Here is a 15,817-nt window from a genome sequence, read left to right as displayed (position 1 = left end):
AGTATTCGATTAAATACCACAACAAATTATTAAGTAATAAATAATTTCGTTGTATTTTTGTAATATATCAACTACATTAATTTGCTAACGTCAATTTTTTCATTTAATGCTTAACTTCTTTACTATATTAAATTTTATAATGGAATAAAAATATCTTGGTCGTGTTTCTTTTAATAATAAAAAGCAGTTTAGCAACGTCAGTTTTAGAAATATGCCGGCCGGCGTAGTACACGAGGATGAATGGAAAACCCTAGATTCTCCTTTTGCGATGTTGCTATGCCGCCGATCAAGCTCCATATTCTTTATTTGCAGTATTATAGTATTTTTGCGTTATTTTGTGGACTTCTGTGGACATTAATTAGAAAATATGGTGCATTCATGTATTGTGTACAGGGTGGGTCAAATTCGACGCTTTTAAATGGAAACACCCTTTTCTATAGGAGATAGACAAAAACTAATATCGGTGTCTGGAGCTCAATTTTTGTCAAAAACATGATGGTGAGAAAACGCATATCGATATCTGTTACCGTTTCGGAGTTACGGAGTGTTTTTCAAAATATGTTTTTTTAACAAATCGCTATAACGTTTATTGCTATTAAATTATTTGTATTTTATGAAAACATTTCCAAAGCAACTTTTTACGTAGAATTTAATGGTTTAAGTATAATTTTTTAAATTAATATTTTAAGAATTATCAACAGAAAATTTGATTTTTTATATGGGACACCCTGTATATTTTTAATTTATTAAAAAGAATTTAAAATTACCTTTCCAAAAATATAACACACTTGATATTTTGCTCGATTCCTCTTCGAGATATAGAGTATATAAAAATTCGCCCGCTTTAGATAAATAGGCTTTGAACAGCTTTGAACGACACCGGCTGTAATGCAAAAAAATTCTAGCTGTGAGCATCAATTAAAACGAAAATAATATTTGCTACGAGAGATGCAGAATTTTATAACAATTTATAATATATTTAACCAACACCAACACATTTAAACTATATCTAAATAACAATAAAAATAAATAGCAAACCAAGACATGAGATTTTGCTACAGGTGTTCGACATATCGACCGTCTTCTGTTATGGACAGACGGGACAGTTTTTGAACATTTCTCGCGGAATTCATTAAATCATTGGGGGTGAAAGATATCCTCTCATAACTGCTAAGTATTTCTAATTCTTGTTTAGATTATACGGAAGAATAAGGAACCTTTATTCTTCCGCAAATATATCCATAGGATTAGATCCATGGGCACTAAGTCAGGCGGCCTCGATGGCCAACGGCTGGGATCTTGATTAGCTATTCAATTATTCTTGAAATTGGCTGCAAAAATTTGCTGATAACTTCAGCGTTCAGAGGCGGTGTGTCGTCTTCCTGGAAAAATATGTTTTCGAGTTCCATTAAGGGCATATCATCAATAAGGGGTCCAAAGCCTACTAGTTAAAACTGGCGAACTTTTAAAAATTCTGTATTTCGAAGGGGATTATAACAAAATATCAAGTGTGCTATATTTTTGGAAAAGTAATTTTAAATTCTTTTCAGTTAATTAAAAATATAGGGGTGTCCCAAATAAAAAATCAATTTTTCTGTTGATAACTCTTAAATTATTAATTTTAAAAAAATTAGACTTAAACCATTAAATTCTACGTAAAAAGGTGCTTTGGAAATGTTTTCATAGAAATACAAAATTTTCCATAGGAAAAAAGTTTATTAATTAAATTATTTGTAGGAAAAAGATACATGGTACATACTAATTACCAATAAGTTAATAACAATTTCTGTTTCCCTTTTAAGAAAGGGTATTGAATGTTGAAAATTAAATTTAAGTTCTATAAACCGCCTGTAATTTATAAACATCTATTTTCGAAAAACCGTACTTTTTTATAAGAATAAATCTAATCTAGGTACTTACTTGGGTTTAACAAACCATTACCTACCTTTTGTGAAAATTTTATTGGGGTGTACCAAAAATGGAATTTTGCGGCCTTTTTTGCCCGAATTTTGCTTTTTTTGTTGCCGTTATAATTTTATACGGCTTTTGTTTTCAATTTTGGTTGCTATAATGTAAATGGACGACATCTTTTGACATACATATAATTAATGTTCTTATTACATGAATTTTATGACTTTCTTACATTTTATTGTATTGAAATTCATTGCACATGCACTTTTTATTATTTATAAACAATATGAATTTTCCTTTGCAAACAAGAGAAATTAAAAACTAAATATTTTGTTAAACTAAGAACCGTTTACTAAACAATCACCATTTTATTTTATTTAGGATTTTGTAAAATTATCGCTAAACTTTTTTGATGACTGTGTATTATAATATCAAATAATTTTGTTTAGATATACACATACCGTATGATCGAATAAAAACGGCGTCCAGTTGACGGCGTCCAAACGGCGTCATCGCTGACGCCGTTTTTATTCGATCATACGTTATAATATACATCTTATATTTTCAGTTCTGATTTACTGTGTTTGGAACATCCCTAAAATGAAAGTTAAGGTAAATAAATGTTGAATTTTCTTACTTCTTATTCCCTCATTAATGAACAATTGTGAACTAATAAAAATTATAAGGCACATTTTAAATTTTATTCACTGTTTTTTATTGTAGTTGTAAAATTCATATAGGTATATAATAATAAAGTTTGTATTATTTTATATATAAAATATTGTGTTATTAGGTTAAAATAACTATTTTATTTTCTTATTGCTGATAGAGGGAATCTCATTCGCCGGAGACGAACAAGGTTTGGAACAAGATATTGAAACTGCATTTACTAATACACCTAAAATTTGATATTTTATTTAATAAAATAAAGTAAAAAACGCTCATTAATTTTTTAATCGTTATTCTTATGTGAAAAGCCATCTCACAATAAAAAATTATGCCGGTTTATATTTTATTTCGCTATCCTCCCTCAACTTATTTTTTTTTACAATGCGACAAATATGTAAGATGTAAGTTTTATTATTATTTTATTTTAATTTGTTAAACAATTATTTTAATTTTCTTAAAATACTGTCGGTCGATCGGCACGCCACTGGAAATTGACCTCAAACGTCTAATCTTTGTACACAACTACATTGTTGCCATCGAGCAGATACCCCTATTTCCTTCTCTATCCATTCTCTCTTGCACTCGTTGACTTTCGCAAATTAATGTGTGATGAAGCTTTAGAGCGTTTTATGAATGTATCATTGTATCTCTCAAGTTTAAATATCTTTAATATAAACAGTTATTATTTACATCAACAAAACTCACCTTCTTACAGCACTTAAGGGACATAAAAAGGGATTACTACTGCTTTCCCGTTCGAAATAATCTATTTAAGTTGCGATAAGTTTTTTTCGGCTATTAAACTATCTTGTACACTTCGCACTAAAAGAGGTTCTAAAAAGAACAATGTTCGACTGCAAGGTCTGTTAGTAAATATTTTCAAGCTTATCAAGTATCACAACACTATTTATTTACTAAAACCAAAAACTCGTAATACAAAACTGAAGTGTCAAAGCGAAGGACAATGTCAGGAAATAAATAAATAAATGCGGCAACATGACATTTTTTACAGCAGAGCTACCACCTGAATCCCCAACGCGAATTTTAAATTCCAGTTAGTCAGTATGGCGCTGAATAGTTCATGGTTGGCAACAATGAATTTAAAAATCGCGCCCTCGATTACGTAACTAAAAGTTTAATTGATATGAAATATAGATAGTAGATTAAATATAGAGGAAGAAAACCAGAAAAATGGGGTGGTTTTCAAAATTTAAGCAATTTTCAAATTAAAGTATCCCGGCTATTTTGGACTTGTTTGAAAAATGGCGAAGAGAAACTATATTTTTTTTCTCCAGATCTAGCAGCCCTGAAAATATTTGCACTTATCTAAGACTCACCCTGTATAATAAGAGCAGTGGTGTGCATATAATGAAGCAAAAAGGTGTTGCCTATAGGCACTACAGACAAAATCATAAAACTATGTTTTTTTATATCATTACATTTTAACTTATTACAGTAAATAATTGCAATAAGCATGTTTTATTTTATTGAAATGAAACTTCTTTGCGCGCGACGTGAGTAAAAATTGAAGGGCCCTGACACGGCCATGACACACGAGCAAACCAAACCGAAACGTAACTCGGGCCCTATGTGAGCCAGGGGACTAAAATTCGGAATGTAGATAGGGCTCGAAGATTCCCATCTTTTCATGATATTTTGACAGCGTTTCGTGCACTACGAAACCCCATCATCAATGAATCAAATCAAAAAATTGTCCGATTTAAGTGAAATTTGGTATGTCGACAGATTGCCAACTTGACAGCGTACGACACTTGTCACTGTGACAGTTAGTTTCGACGTAAGAAACGTCAAAAGTTGATGTCGTCCGATCTCGACCAAATTTGGTGGGTAGGCTAAAATCAACTTAAATTAAGTATAGTACGTCTATCCGTTCTGTAGCTACGGGGCATCTATAGGGGGGAAATGATATTCTCTCGATGTTTCTCGTAAAAAAAATAGACGTCGCGACGTGTCCCATCAATAAAAATTCGACAAATTTGCAAGTAGCCAATGAAATGAGGGGGCGGAGTGTTTTGCGGTGACTCGTCAATTCCACGTGGACCCTCTCCCGCTCCTATTTAGGTAGCGATTTATAAAATATATTGCTATTTATTTAAAACAGACAGCGTTTCGTGCACTACGAAACCCCATCATCAATGAATCAAAGATCCAGTAGACACACTTTATATTTTCTGTTATTTTTTTAGATGCCGTCTGTCAAAATCTTCCTTAACTACTTGGACAGACTATACTCTAATTTTAATTTTAATAACAGAAAATTTATCAGCATCATCATCATTTTCAGCTTATTCAACCATTTCCAATTATGGTGTAGCCTCCCTATACTCTCTTTGTAGTTGGGCCCATTGTTGTATATTGTGGGCTATGCGGGCCCAAGTTATTCCTTCTAATTTCCTAATATCATGGTTCCATCTTAGGTTCGGTCTTTTTCTAGGTTTCCTTGTTGTGGATCATATCTATTACCTGGGTCTTTACTCATATCTACTCTATTCTTTTACGGTCTTTTTTTGGTTATTTTTATTATGTAATATCACGAAAATCTAAAACGATAAATTTTATATTATCGATATTTTTAAAAGGGTACTTATAAATTATTTTTAGCATTTTTTAACAGATACTATTTTGTAATCCTATAAACAATTATTAAATGAATAAATTATGATATATGCCGTACGTATATTTCCTTAATCCGACAAGAGGGAGTCACTATTTATTTTTGATTAAAAATATCTTTTACCTGTTGATAAGGTAAATAACATGTAATTCAAAACAATCATGATAACATTCCGTAATTCCTGCTAATAGAAGTTCAAGGAATGGAGAAGATAACCGGACCACTTTATTTATTTTTTGCTGTAGACAAATACAACGCCTCGCAATAATCTATATTAAACTAATAATTACTTTAATAACAATGTATCAAATGGTATAAATGATAAAAGGGTTTTACGTATTTCTTATGGATTACTCTTTGGACTTTTGGTCAGTACGTCGCGGTCAGTACGCACTCCCAGCAAAAACAAGGAAGAAAATAAGATTTAAACAAGTAAATCCTAATAAAAATATGTTTTTACACTTCTTACTTTTTACACTTTATACATTTACCACTTCTTAGTTTATTTAATATTGTTTATGACTCTCAGTTATTTTGGGCAAATTGGAGCCAAATAGGGCAGACAAATCGTAAAATGTAATGCATGTCATTTTGTGCAGTTCAAAATTTTGGCTTGGGTAAAACCTGTTTTGCCTTGATTTTTAACTGTGATTGGTGCCGATATCTGAGAGTGTAATTATTTGGTGAGCAAAGATTGAACGAGTCGTTCATTCGAACGAGTATTAAAAACGAATCGTGAAAAATTCGATTTACTGCTTAGAATACGGTTCGTTCAATTGAATCGTGACCAGCACGGATCCATAAAATCTGAACGATGAGCCGTAAAAAAGAATCGTAAGAATTGAATCGGATCACAATACGATCGTTTGTTTCTACGGATCGTTCGTTCAAAGAGTCGTGAGAGTCGCGTCATTGCTTACAATACGGTTCATTCAATTGAATCGTGGCCAGCACGGATCCATAAGATTTGAACGATGAGCCGTAAAAAAGAATCGTGAGAATTGAATCGGATCACAATGAGATCGTTTGTTTCTACGGATCGTTCGTTCAAAGAGTCATGAGAATCGCGTCATTGCTTACAATACGGTTCGTTCAATTGAATCGTGGCCAGCACGGATCCATAAGATTTGAACGATGAGCCGTAAAAAAGTATCGTGAGAATTGAATCGGATTACAATGAGATCGTTTGTTTCTACGGATCGTTCGTTCAAAGAGTCGTGAGAATCGAATCATTGCTTACAATACGATCCGAATTTTTAGACTTGAACAAAAGCTCTAAACAAACATCATGGGCATAAAATGCAAACGATAAGAAAGTTATTTACAAGAAAAAACTTATTTATACTGTGCTTAGTACGTGAGTATCTGTAAAGTATTTAATTTTCACGTTAATATTTTTGTTAAATAATATTACCGACTATAAACCATTAAATGTCGGACTAAAAGACAAAATCGTGTTTTTGGAACTCCAAATAAATATTGTTGGCCTCTGCTCAATATAATAAAAAAACGGCGTCAGCGATGGTTATAAAATGAAGTTTACTGTCATTTTATATGTAAAATTATATGGGAAATGTCATTGATGTTCATTTCCAAGCCAACTGGACCCCATTTGTTTTCGATCATGCGGTATTATATACTTTTTATAATGATTATTAAATCGGAATTAAAATATGGCTCTAACAATATTAAATTGGTATTAAGCAGTCTTTAATAAATAGTATATATGAATTGGATTGATAATTTAACATTATTGGTAAAATAATCAATCCAATTACGCCAGTGTCAGAAAGTGTTGAAAAAGAAATGAAAGAATTGTATATTTCTTTTTCTGTTATCTTATATTTCTTTTTCTGGTCCGGCCAAATTAGCGCCCGTAGTGCCAGTTACGATTCTGGTTTTTATGAAACGTAAATTGGTGCATGGGGTTCGTTGAAATGAACGAATCGTAGGAGTCGTGTGTGATTCGATTCACTAAAAAGAATCGTAATGCCTACCACTATTCTAGACTCTCAGTTATTTTGCGCAAATTGAAGCCAGATTGGGCAGACAAATCGTAAAACAGAAATCGTCAATTTGTGCAGTTCAAGTTTGGCTTGAGTAAAATCTGTTTTGCCTTGATTTTTAACTGTGATTGGCTGATTCGTTCAGGTATCTGAGAGTGTAATATTGTCAAGGTGCATGGCTACGTCTGTGAGAATAGCGAAAACCCACTAAGAGGCATATCATTGTACTCAGGAGAACGAGTTCTTTCAAAACCTGAGGTAAAAAATGCCGATCAGTATCAAAAAATATAAGCTGCCCTCTGTATCATACAAATTATCAGTTAATTTGAAAAGCTAAAAATACTTTCAGATAGACCAAATAAAGTGGCTATGAGAATGTACAATTAGTTATTTGATTTTCTAAAAAGTGACGACAGGAAAAAAAATGATTTTCAAAAAATACGTTTTTTCCAAAAAACTCAGCAATCCTTGAAATTTTTAAAACTTTTTTGATTGCATCTTGTTAAACGTCCCAAAATGCAACTTTGCCCCAATTTAACCATGTTCGTATCTATTACAGTTATAGAGATACCAATGCTCTTACCTCGATTCTGTAGCACTCTGTATAAAGTTTTGTTTTGTTAGATAATTAATTAATAATTAGTTATTATTTATCTGGTCATTGATTAATCACGATCCTGCTTAAAGCGCTTGACGTAAAAAGCTGATTTTTGAAAAGTGGATTGACTTTAGGGTGTAGAGGTTCGATAAGAAGGGATTTTTCGAAACCACCCCTCAAATATTAGAATATTTTTTATATAAAAACCGGTGAGTTTTTCGGAAAAACTCTTAAACACGTATATTTTATTTTGTTGTTTGACATATTTTAAGATTTTTTAAAAATTATACGGGGTGTTTCATAAAATATGACCATTGAGTAATCACGATTCTGCTTAAACTGCTTGACGTTTAAAGCTGATTTTTGGCAAAAGAATTAACTGTGAGGTGTAGAGGTTCGATAAGGGGGGGTTCCTCGAATCTCAAATTCCAAGAGGGTGAAAACGCCCCTCAAATATTACCAAGTTATATAATAATATCGCCATATTGTTTTTTCTCATGCTGACATAAATGTGAGAAAATTTTATCCAGTTTGTATGTTAATGGAAATTCTTGCTTTGCTTTATCGTCACCATTACAAATGATTAATTTGACGCTAACGAAGTCGCGGGTACACGCTAGTATTAGATACACTAGTAAGTACTTGAGGCGTATTCATATCAATTTAATAATTTTCAAAATTATCATGGAAATTCCACTCTAAATCGTTAGAATGAAATCAGATGTAAAATCCCCTTTTGGATTTCTTTAAAAAATATGAATTTCATATCAAAATATATTTCTGTTGATAATTCTAGTAACTGTCATTAGGTAAAATCATATTTGAATTTAACAATTACTACTTAATGATTTATCTGATAAGGGTAAGACTAGAAAGTGTCAAAATGTCTGTATATCAGATATTCTGTTCCTGTTCAAAATAAATTTGTTATGTATGATATTGAAATCATGAATAAAAATATTAATCATAATTAACCTTGCAAATATCTACAGATTAATTAAATTAATTTAGACAATTAATTAGTTAAAAAAATAAATAGAAGTAACAAACTGCATACTATAACTTGTTGTATTATTGTTTTGTATTGTGTTTTGTGGCTTGGTATTTATATAAAAAGTAATCTCAATAAATATAGCTGATAATTCCGTAAACTTCTAAACGTGTGGGCTGGACTTCCTTTTTTAAAAAGCCCACTTGATTAAATTTATAAAGTATCGTTTGTTTTGTTTTGGTTTACACATAAATATATAATTTAACAGTAAAACAGTACCCAAATGTTTATATATTCAGTTGAATTACAAATTAGAAGTAAAAATTGTTAGCTAAATTAAACATTTTTTTAAATTTAAAATTGTTTTTAAATAATATTTAATGATAATTAATATAATACATATTCTTTATTTTTTTATTGCATTTACATACATACGTCATTATGTATTTAATAAGCGTATACATCATGTTCTAAAAGTAAAAGTTTACTTATATGACATTCAGGTTACTAAAAGATACAAACCTACAAGCCTCTTAAGTATGTTATGAATAAAAATTTCCAATGAAGTAACCCAGGTGAAAACCCAGAAAATTGTAAAAAATAAAATCAATATTTTCTGATACTTTAGAATAAAAGTACATATCTTTTCGTTGCAATTCCTGTTATCTCATTAGAATTTACTTACATACATATTAAAGAATAAAAAATAAAGCTTATACAGGGTTGTTCACCACATACGACACGGAGTATTGTAACTAAACGATGAGATTTTTACAAATTGTAAGTTTTGGGTTCGATGAAGGACTATTAGAGGTACAATTTAAAAATAATTTTACAAGATACAGAGTGTCCCAAATAAGTAAAAAATATCAAAGTTGTATTTTTTTAAATGGAACACCCTGTATATTATTACATTTTTATTTTCTACGATTAAAATAAAGGTAAATTTGATTATGGTTTATTATACTTAAACCTTACCGTTTTTGAAATATTTTCAATTTTGTGAAATTGCAGTAAAAATTTTAAGGCTTCATTTCTCCAAGGGTATCAAAGTTTTTAATACTAAATATTTACTGAAGTTTATTTACTGATCAGTTATTGTGTTGCAATAATAAAAATAATACTACCTTATACAGAGTGTCTAAAAATTTATTTTAAATAATTATTAGCTTCAAACGGCAATAACTTGTTTAATTTAAATGGAACACCCTGTATATTTTACGAGAATCAGATGCACAACTTAATTGTCTATCAAATTATATTATACCATTTTTTACTTATCTCTTTAAGTTTCCGTAGAAAATGCATTTTCTTGTAATTTAGAACTTATTTATCAATATACCCATGGACTATCGACATTTTAGATTATTTTTAAAGATGTACCAAATTTTTAAAGAGTACAGATACTAATATTGTCGATATAATTCGTTTATTTCATTAAAAAATTTAAAAACTGTTTAAATATTTGTTAAAGAGGATCAATTAATATGATTCCAGTATTCAAACTACATTAACTGACTGTTTGCGTTGATTAATAATAATTGCTCCAAATACTAAAAAACTGAATTTTGTATGGGTATTAGACAGTGTGATAAAAAGTAACACCTTAAGAATGATATTTCATTTTTTAATAAATGCTTATTTATAACAACAGAGACTTTAATTTAATAACTTATTATTATATTGATTTCTGACTCAAATCCACATTTATTTATAATAATTTATTAACGAACACAATTAAGTATGTAATTAATTAGTATATGGGCGGAAATAATGGTGTTATATTTAATTAATGGTATACTCTTTTATAAAGATTTAAATAGTTTTCTTTTTGCATACAAATGGGCTAGTAATATTATCGTTTTGCTAAAAACGATAATATTACTACTAGTCTGTACATTTTGTACATTTGTTGCTTTAAAAACAATCTAAAATGTCAATATTCCATGGATATATTAATAAATGAGGTCTAAATTATAAGAAAATGCATTTTCTACGAAAACTTGAAGGGATAGGTAAAAAATGGTATAATACAATTTGATAGACAATTTAATTGTGCATCTGATTCTCCCAAAATATACAGGGCATTCCATTTAAATTAAAGAAGTTATTGCCGTTTGAAGCTAATAATTATTTAAAATAAATTTTTAGACACTCTGTATAAGGTGGTATTATTTTTATTATTGCAACACAATAACTGATCAATAAATAAACTTCATTAAATATTTAGTATTAAAAACATTGATACCCTTGGAGAAATGAAGCTTTAAAATTTTTACTGCAATTTCACAAAATTGAAAATATTTCAAAAACGGTAAGGTTTAAGTATAATAAACCTTAATCAAATTTACCTTTATTTTAATCGTAGAAACTAAAAATGCAATAATATACAGGGTGTTTCATTTAAAAAAATACAACTTTGATATTTTTTATTTATTTGGAACACTGTGTATCTTGTCAAAATATTTTTAAATTGTAGCTCTAATAGTCCTTCAACGAACTCAAAACTAACAATTTGTAAAAATCTAATCGTTTAGCTACAATGCTCCGTGTCGTATGTGGTGAACAACCCTGTATACATATTAAAGAATAAAAAATAAAGCTTATATATCTACAGGATGATTCATGATGATGCTGGGTTAAACATTTTGGATAACCAGTAACCTGTTTTCTGGCATTTAAAAAAACTAAGAAAAAATATTTTATATTTTAGAAAGTTTGGCGCTGAATTTTGTACACTGTATGATTTAAGATTACGATATATTGTAAATTATTATACACTCATATCTTAGGATTATGTAAAATTATCTGAACGGAAGCCAAAAATGCAATAATGTACAGGGTATTCCATTAAAAAAAATTGTCCCGATCCACTCACAGTTTTTTGAGCCACCCTGTCCAAGTTAAAATATTTTACTGAAATACATACTTTAGGCATGCACTTAAACAAAATTCCCAAGTTTTTTATCCTAGGAGCTACAGATGCCCGACTTGCTATTGCCGGACCCTGTATAAGATTCCAAATTTTCAAGGAAGTCCTATCACTGGTTCTCCATAAAAATCTAACCTATCATCGACCGGGAATCAGCCTGTATAACTTAGTTAATCACTAACAAATGTTTAATTTTGTGTACCTTTTTAAATTATGACGTACCTATATTTTCTTTGTTTATTTTTTGTTTTAAGAAGGAATTACCAATGTCGTTGAGATTTCTTACCTCAATTTAGCGTAAATATTGAAAATTTCATAACAATAATCCTGTGTATAGTTATATTTTTAGAATCTTGCGATTTAAATTTTAGTTATGGCTTTTTAATATCCTTTTAATACCTAATAAAAGTATTTCTATTTAAAATAAGTCACAAGTGTTTTATTGTTTCACTAAAATGCGCATAAAAGAAATCGCGTAATACCAACTGCTTAACGAATTTATGTTAAATAATTTTATATTTTCATCTAAATATGTACACTGTCACAGCCTATTCATTAGACAGCCGGTCAACTTTGCTACTTTTTGAGTACCCGCACTTCACCTGCCGTACCTACTGTCTGAGCACCAGTCTCGATAGTTTTTACTTATTCTTAATCGATAAATATTCGATATTTTCGAATCATTTAAGCATAGAATCCCCATTAAGAGGGCTTATAGGAGGCTTTCGTTAAAATATCGGTATTTTGATTTAAAAAATCGTAATCGTAAAGTAAATCGAAGTCGTTTGACACTATAATTCACACCATAAAGGCAAAAGGTAAATTAGGAAAAGGGAAAAATGGAAAAACTCACCGGGCAATAACAGGAATACTTGTCAGCATCACCATCACCACACCGGGAAACGAAACTTAAACCACTTGCTTTTCCTGAATAATCGTTGATTCGTTGTAGCTGGAGTTATCCGGCTCGAAGGACCATGTTCGGGGTTTAATCTAAGGTTTTTACAAACGGAGCTTTAATGGAGCTCAGAAAGCAAAAAATCAAAAAATATGTAAAGATCATAAAGCCCTATACTCACTACGCGCTGATGCGTCGACGATGTAATGCATCCATTCATGCATAGTAACTATAATGCGGTTTTGATACAATTCTTAGTTCTTTTGGAAATTTCTCGATTGTGATCATGATATTTCTCTTAATGGTTCGCCCTAAAACCGACGTTTCGTCGAATTGTCGCACATACCATCGCATCGACACATTTGCCTATCAAATCGACGCATCGACGAACCGCATCAGCGCTTAATGATGATATGGCTTAAGTCATCTGGATCTCTAATTAATAGGATGTAATACTGTACTTATTGTTTAAACAAATATTAGCAAATATTTTTAAGAATTTATTTTCGCTAGTAATACCACTAGAGGTCAAATTATTTCCGGAAATTTTTTCGAGCTCATGAATATTTTGAAAATTATCCTGAGTCGAAGACGAGATTTAATTTGACCTCGTGTGGTATTCGGTAAGAAAATTCCACACCAAATTGTGTTTGAAAATCAAATAATTAAAATGTATTTTTCGATTTTTGGTCGAATTGATTATTTAGTTACTATGACAACTAAGTGACACCCAAACGTAAAACAAGATAGATATGAAACTTAATAGTAAAATTTTGGGTCTAAAGCGCCCCTCCGTGTTCTTAGTAGAGACTACGTTTAACCCAGCGCCTTCGCCTTTTCTGCTGTAAATATTTTTTATGTTTATATTTGATTTCAAAGGATTTAGTTTTAAAGTTACACTGATATATTAGTATATCAGAGTAACTTTAATAAAACATAAGAATATAGATATTTTACAGTTTATTAAATATAAATTTTGACTACAAGGTAGAAAGTAAATCACAATATTTGATAAAACTTACAAGTATACCATTTTTAGAGTTAATAAATAATAAAACTATTTCTGACTATGATATTTAAAATTTAGATAGATAGAATATTAAAAAACATACCGGTATTTGCAGACGCAGGCCCAAATTCAATAAAAACCAACATTTTTCCTGCGAAAATCGGGCTTTTTTCACAGAAAAGGTATTTTTTGATTTATCAACAATCATTGTCAAGTTGACAATATACAGGGTGTTTTCCAATTAGTCTAAAAATTGTGGTGTGATTCCTCATGTGTTCTTAAAACAATTTTTATATAGCCATTGGGTCTAAAGTACTTCCCTTCTGATCTACAGGGTGTTAAAAATTAAAAAAAATCGATATTTTGCTTAACATAAATGGTACACCACTGCTTTTTTAAAGAAACTATATTTTTTTCTTGGCTGGCCATCCTTTTTCAACAAAATTGATCTTTTGATTTTTCTTGTTCAACGGTTGTCGAGAAAAAAATAAATATACTTATTAAGAGTCCGCCTTAAGCCGTTTTCTAACGATTTTTTATTTTTCAGATTAATTAGGAAACACTCTGTATATGCATATCACAGGCAACCAAATAAACTAGTAACCTCTAAAAATTATTTTTCCTACCACTAGCGACATACCGTGTTTTAGTGAGTACTAAATTATTTTATCAAAATTTCACCATATAAGTTTCCAGGCAATGAACCTATTTCAGTTTTGAAGCTGTCAAGCGGCACGGCTTAAAAAAATGTTCGCTTCGATCATGAAAGCAATCGCAAGATTAAGCAGTTGACACCCGCGAATACTAGGAAATCGAAGTCAAGCGTATGGAAGCAGTTTACAAACTTTCATCTCAGCTTTGTAATTGAAATGTATCAAAATTATCATGTAAACAAATAAAAACCAGACTCTCAAAAAGATATTCTGTCATTATAAACGTTAAAAAATTTCCAGTATAATTCGCTGTTGGGTACCCACAAGGAAAAAAATTTCACTAAAATTTATCCGTTGCCATGGTGATTTGTCAAAAAAACACGTTTTTACTGGTTAAAAATTACAGGTGTGGAATTTTCAGGGATATTTGAAAATTATGAATTTCTTTATGTTATATTGATCGGATAGTATCTAAAGAATGCTTATTTTCTTTCCAGGTTTTTCCATAAAACCCAAAATTCTAGAAAGACCTGAAACCACAGAAGATATTATTATCGACACGGGGAGTAACTACAATTTGACATGTCAAGGGAATAGGCCGCTGCAATGGACTTATCCACATATGGTATGTAATGCATATCTACATATAAATAAAATACGGTAAATAATAGCTAAATCTAAGTCCCTAAGTCGCCCCTAAGTCTAAATATTTTTTTTTCTTTCACGAAACAAAGAATTTGATTTTTTAAATATTATATGTTATAAAAATATGTTGGTATACCCATACCTCAGCGTCATATGTATAGATTCAAGACTTATATATTGGAATCCGTTATTGCCTGAAAGGCCTAGTCGTTTCATGGTAACAGTGTAACTCTCGATTGGTACATCGTTTGACTGGGGATTCCAGGTATTCTCTGTAATGACGGAATTCTCTGAGTGAAACCCAGTGATTAATTAAATCATTTCACTGAAGCTTCTTTTATAACCTCGAAATTATTGGAATAAATTAGTGGTTTCAATTAGCGTAGAAGTTTGTTCCCCTAATGTCAATGTAAGCATTCAGAACGTCAAAATTAGTGGTGGTAATTTTCAAGTTGTAGAAAAAGTTGACAAACTTTTAACTTTTTCCACTAATTATTATAGTTCAAAATTTGCGAGTTTATGTCAATTTGCCTTTTGATTATCAATTGTCAAGAGAAATTGTTGTTAAACATAAAACGTTCATTGTTTTATAAGCTATTACCGCAAGCTGTGCTTGAATACTCTATTAATTTTAATTGTATTTTTTAGACATTGTGAATGATTGTAAACTCTTAAGTATAAAGTAGAACTGAAACCACTAATTTACTACTAACGTTTCGATCAGATGTACCTATCACTAACCGTTATTAAGTATAAACTAATCTACTTCTTAAAACAACAGAGCTTTTGTACTAGAGCACAGAGTATAAAAGCTCAGTACTTTAATTATTTGATTTTTGGGACAATATTTTGGGAATAACTATTTGAGAA

The 15,817-nt window shown here is 30.4% G+C and overlaps 1 protein-coding gene across 3 annotated transcripts in view; it reads left to right on the top strand.

Annotated features, from left to right (window-relative positions):
• Positions 1-15,817, top strand: part of LOC115881768 (vascular endothelial growth factor receptor 1) — a 104,305-nt gene that overhangs the window by 25,190 nt on the left and 63,298 nt on the right. For all 3 annotated transcript variants that reach the window (XM_030899401.1, XM_030899399.1, XM_030899400.1), the window contains exon 2: positions 14,800-14,927. In XM_030899401.1, the coding sequence (XP_030755261.1) occupies positions 14,800-14,927 (128 nt within the window). The remainder of the gene's footprint in view (positions 1-14,799; positions 14,928-15,817) is intronic.

This window comes from Sitophilus oryzae, unplaced genomic scaffold (genome assembly GCF_002938485.1).
Source record: "Sitophilus oryzae breed Bouriz unplaced genomic scaffold, Soryzae_2.0 scaffold_173_pilon_pilon, whole genome shotgun sequence".
NCBI classification, from domain to species: Eukaryota; Metazoa; Arthropoda; class Insecta; order Coleoptera; family Curculionidae; genus Sitophilus; species Sitophilus oryzae.
This window is presented reverse-complemented; position numbering and strand designations above follow the sequence as displayed.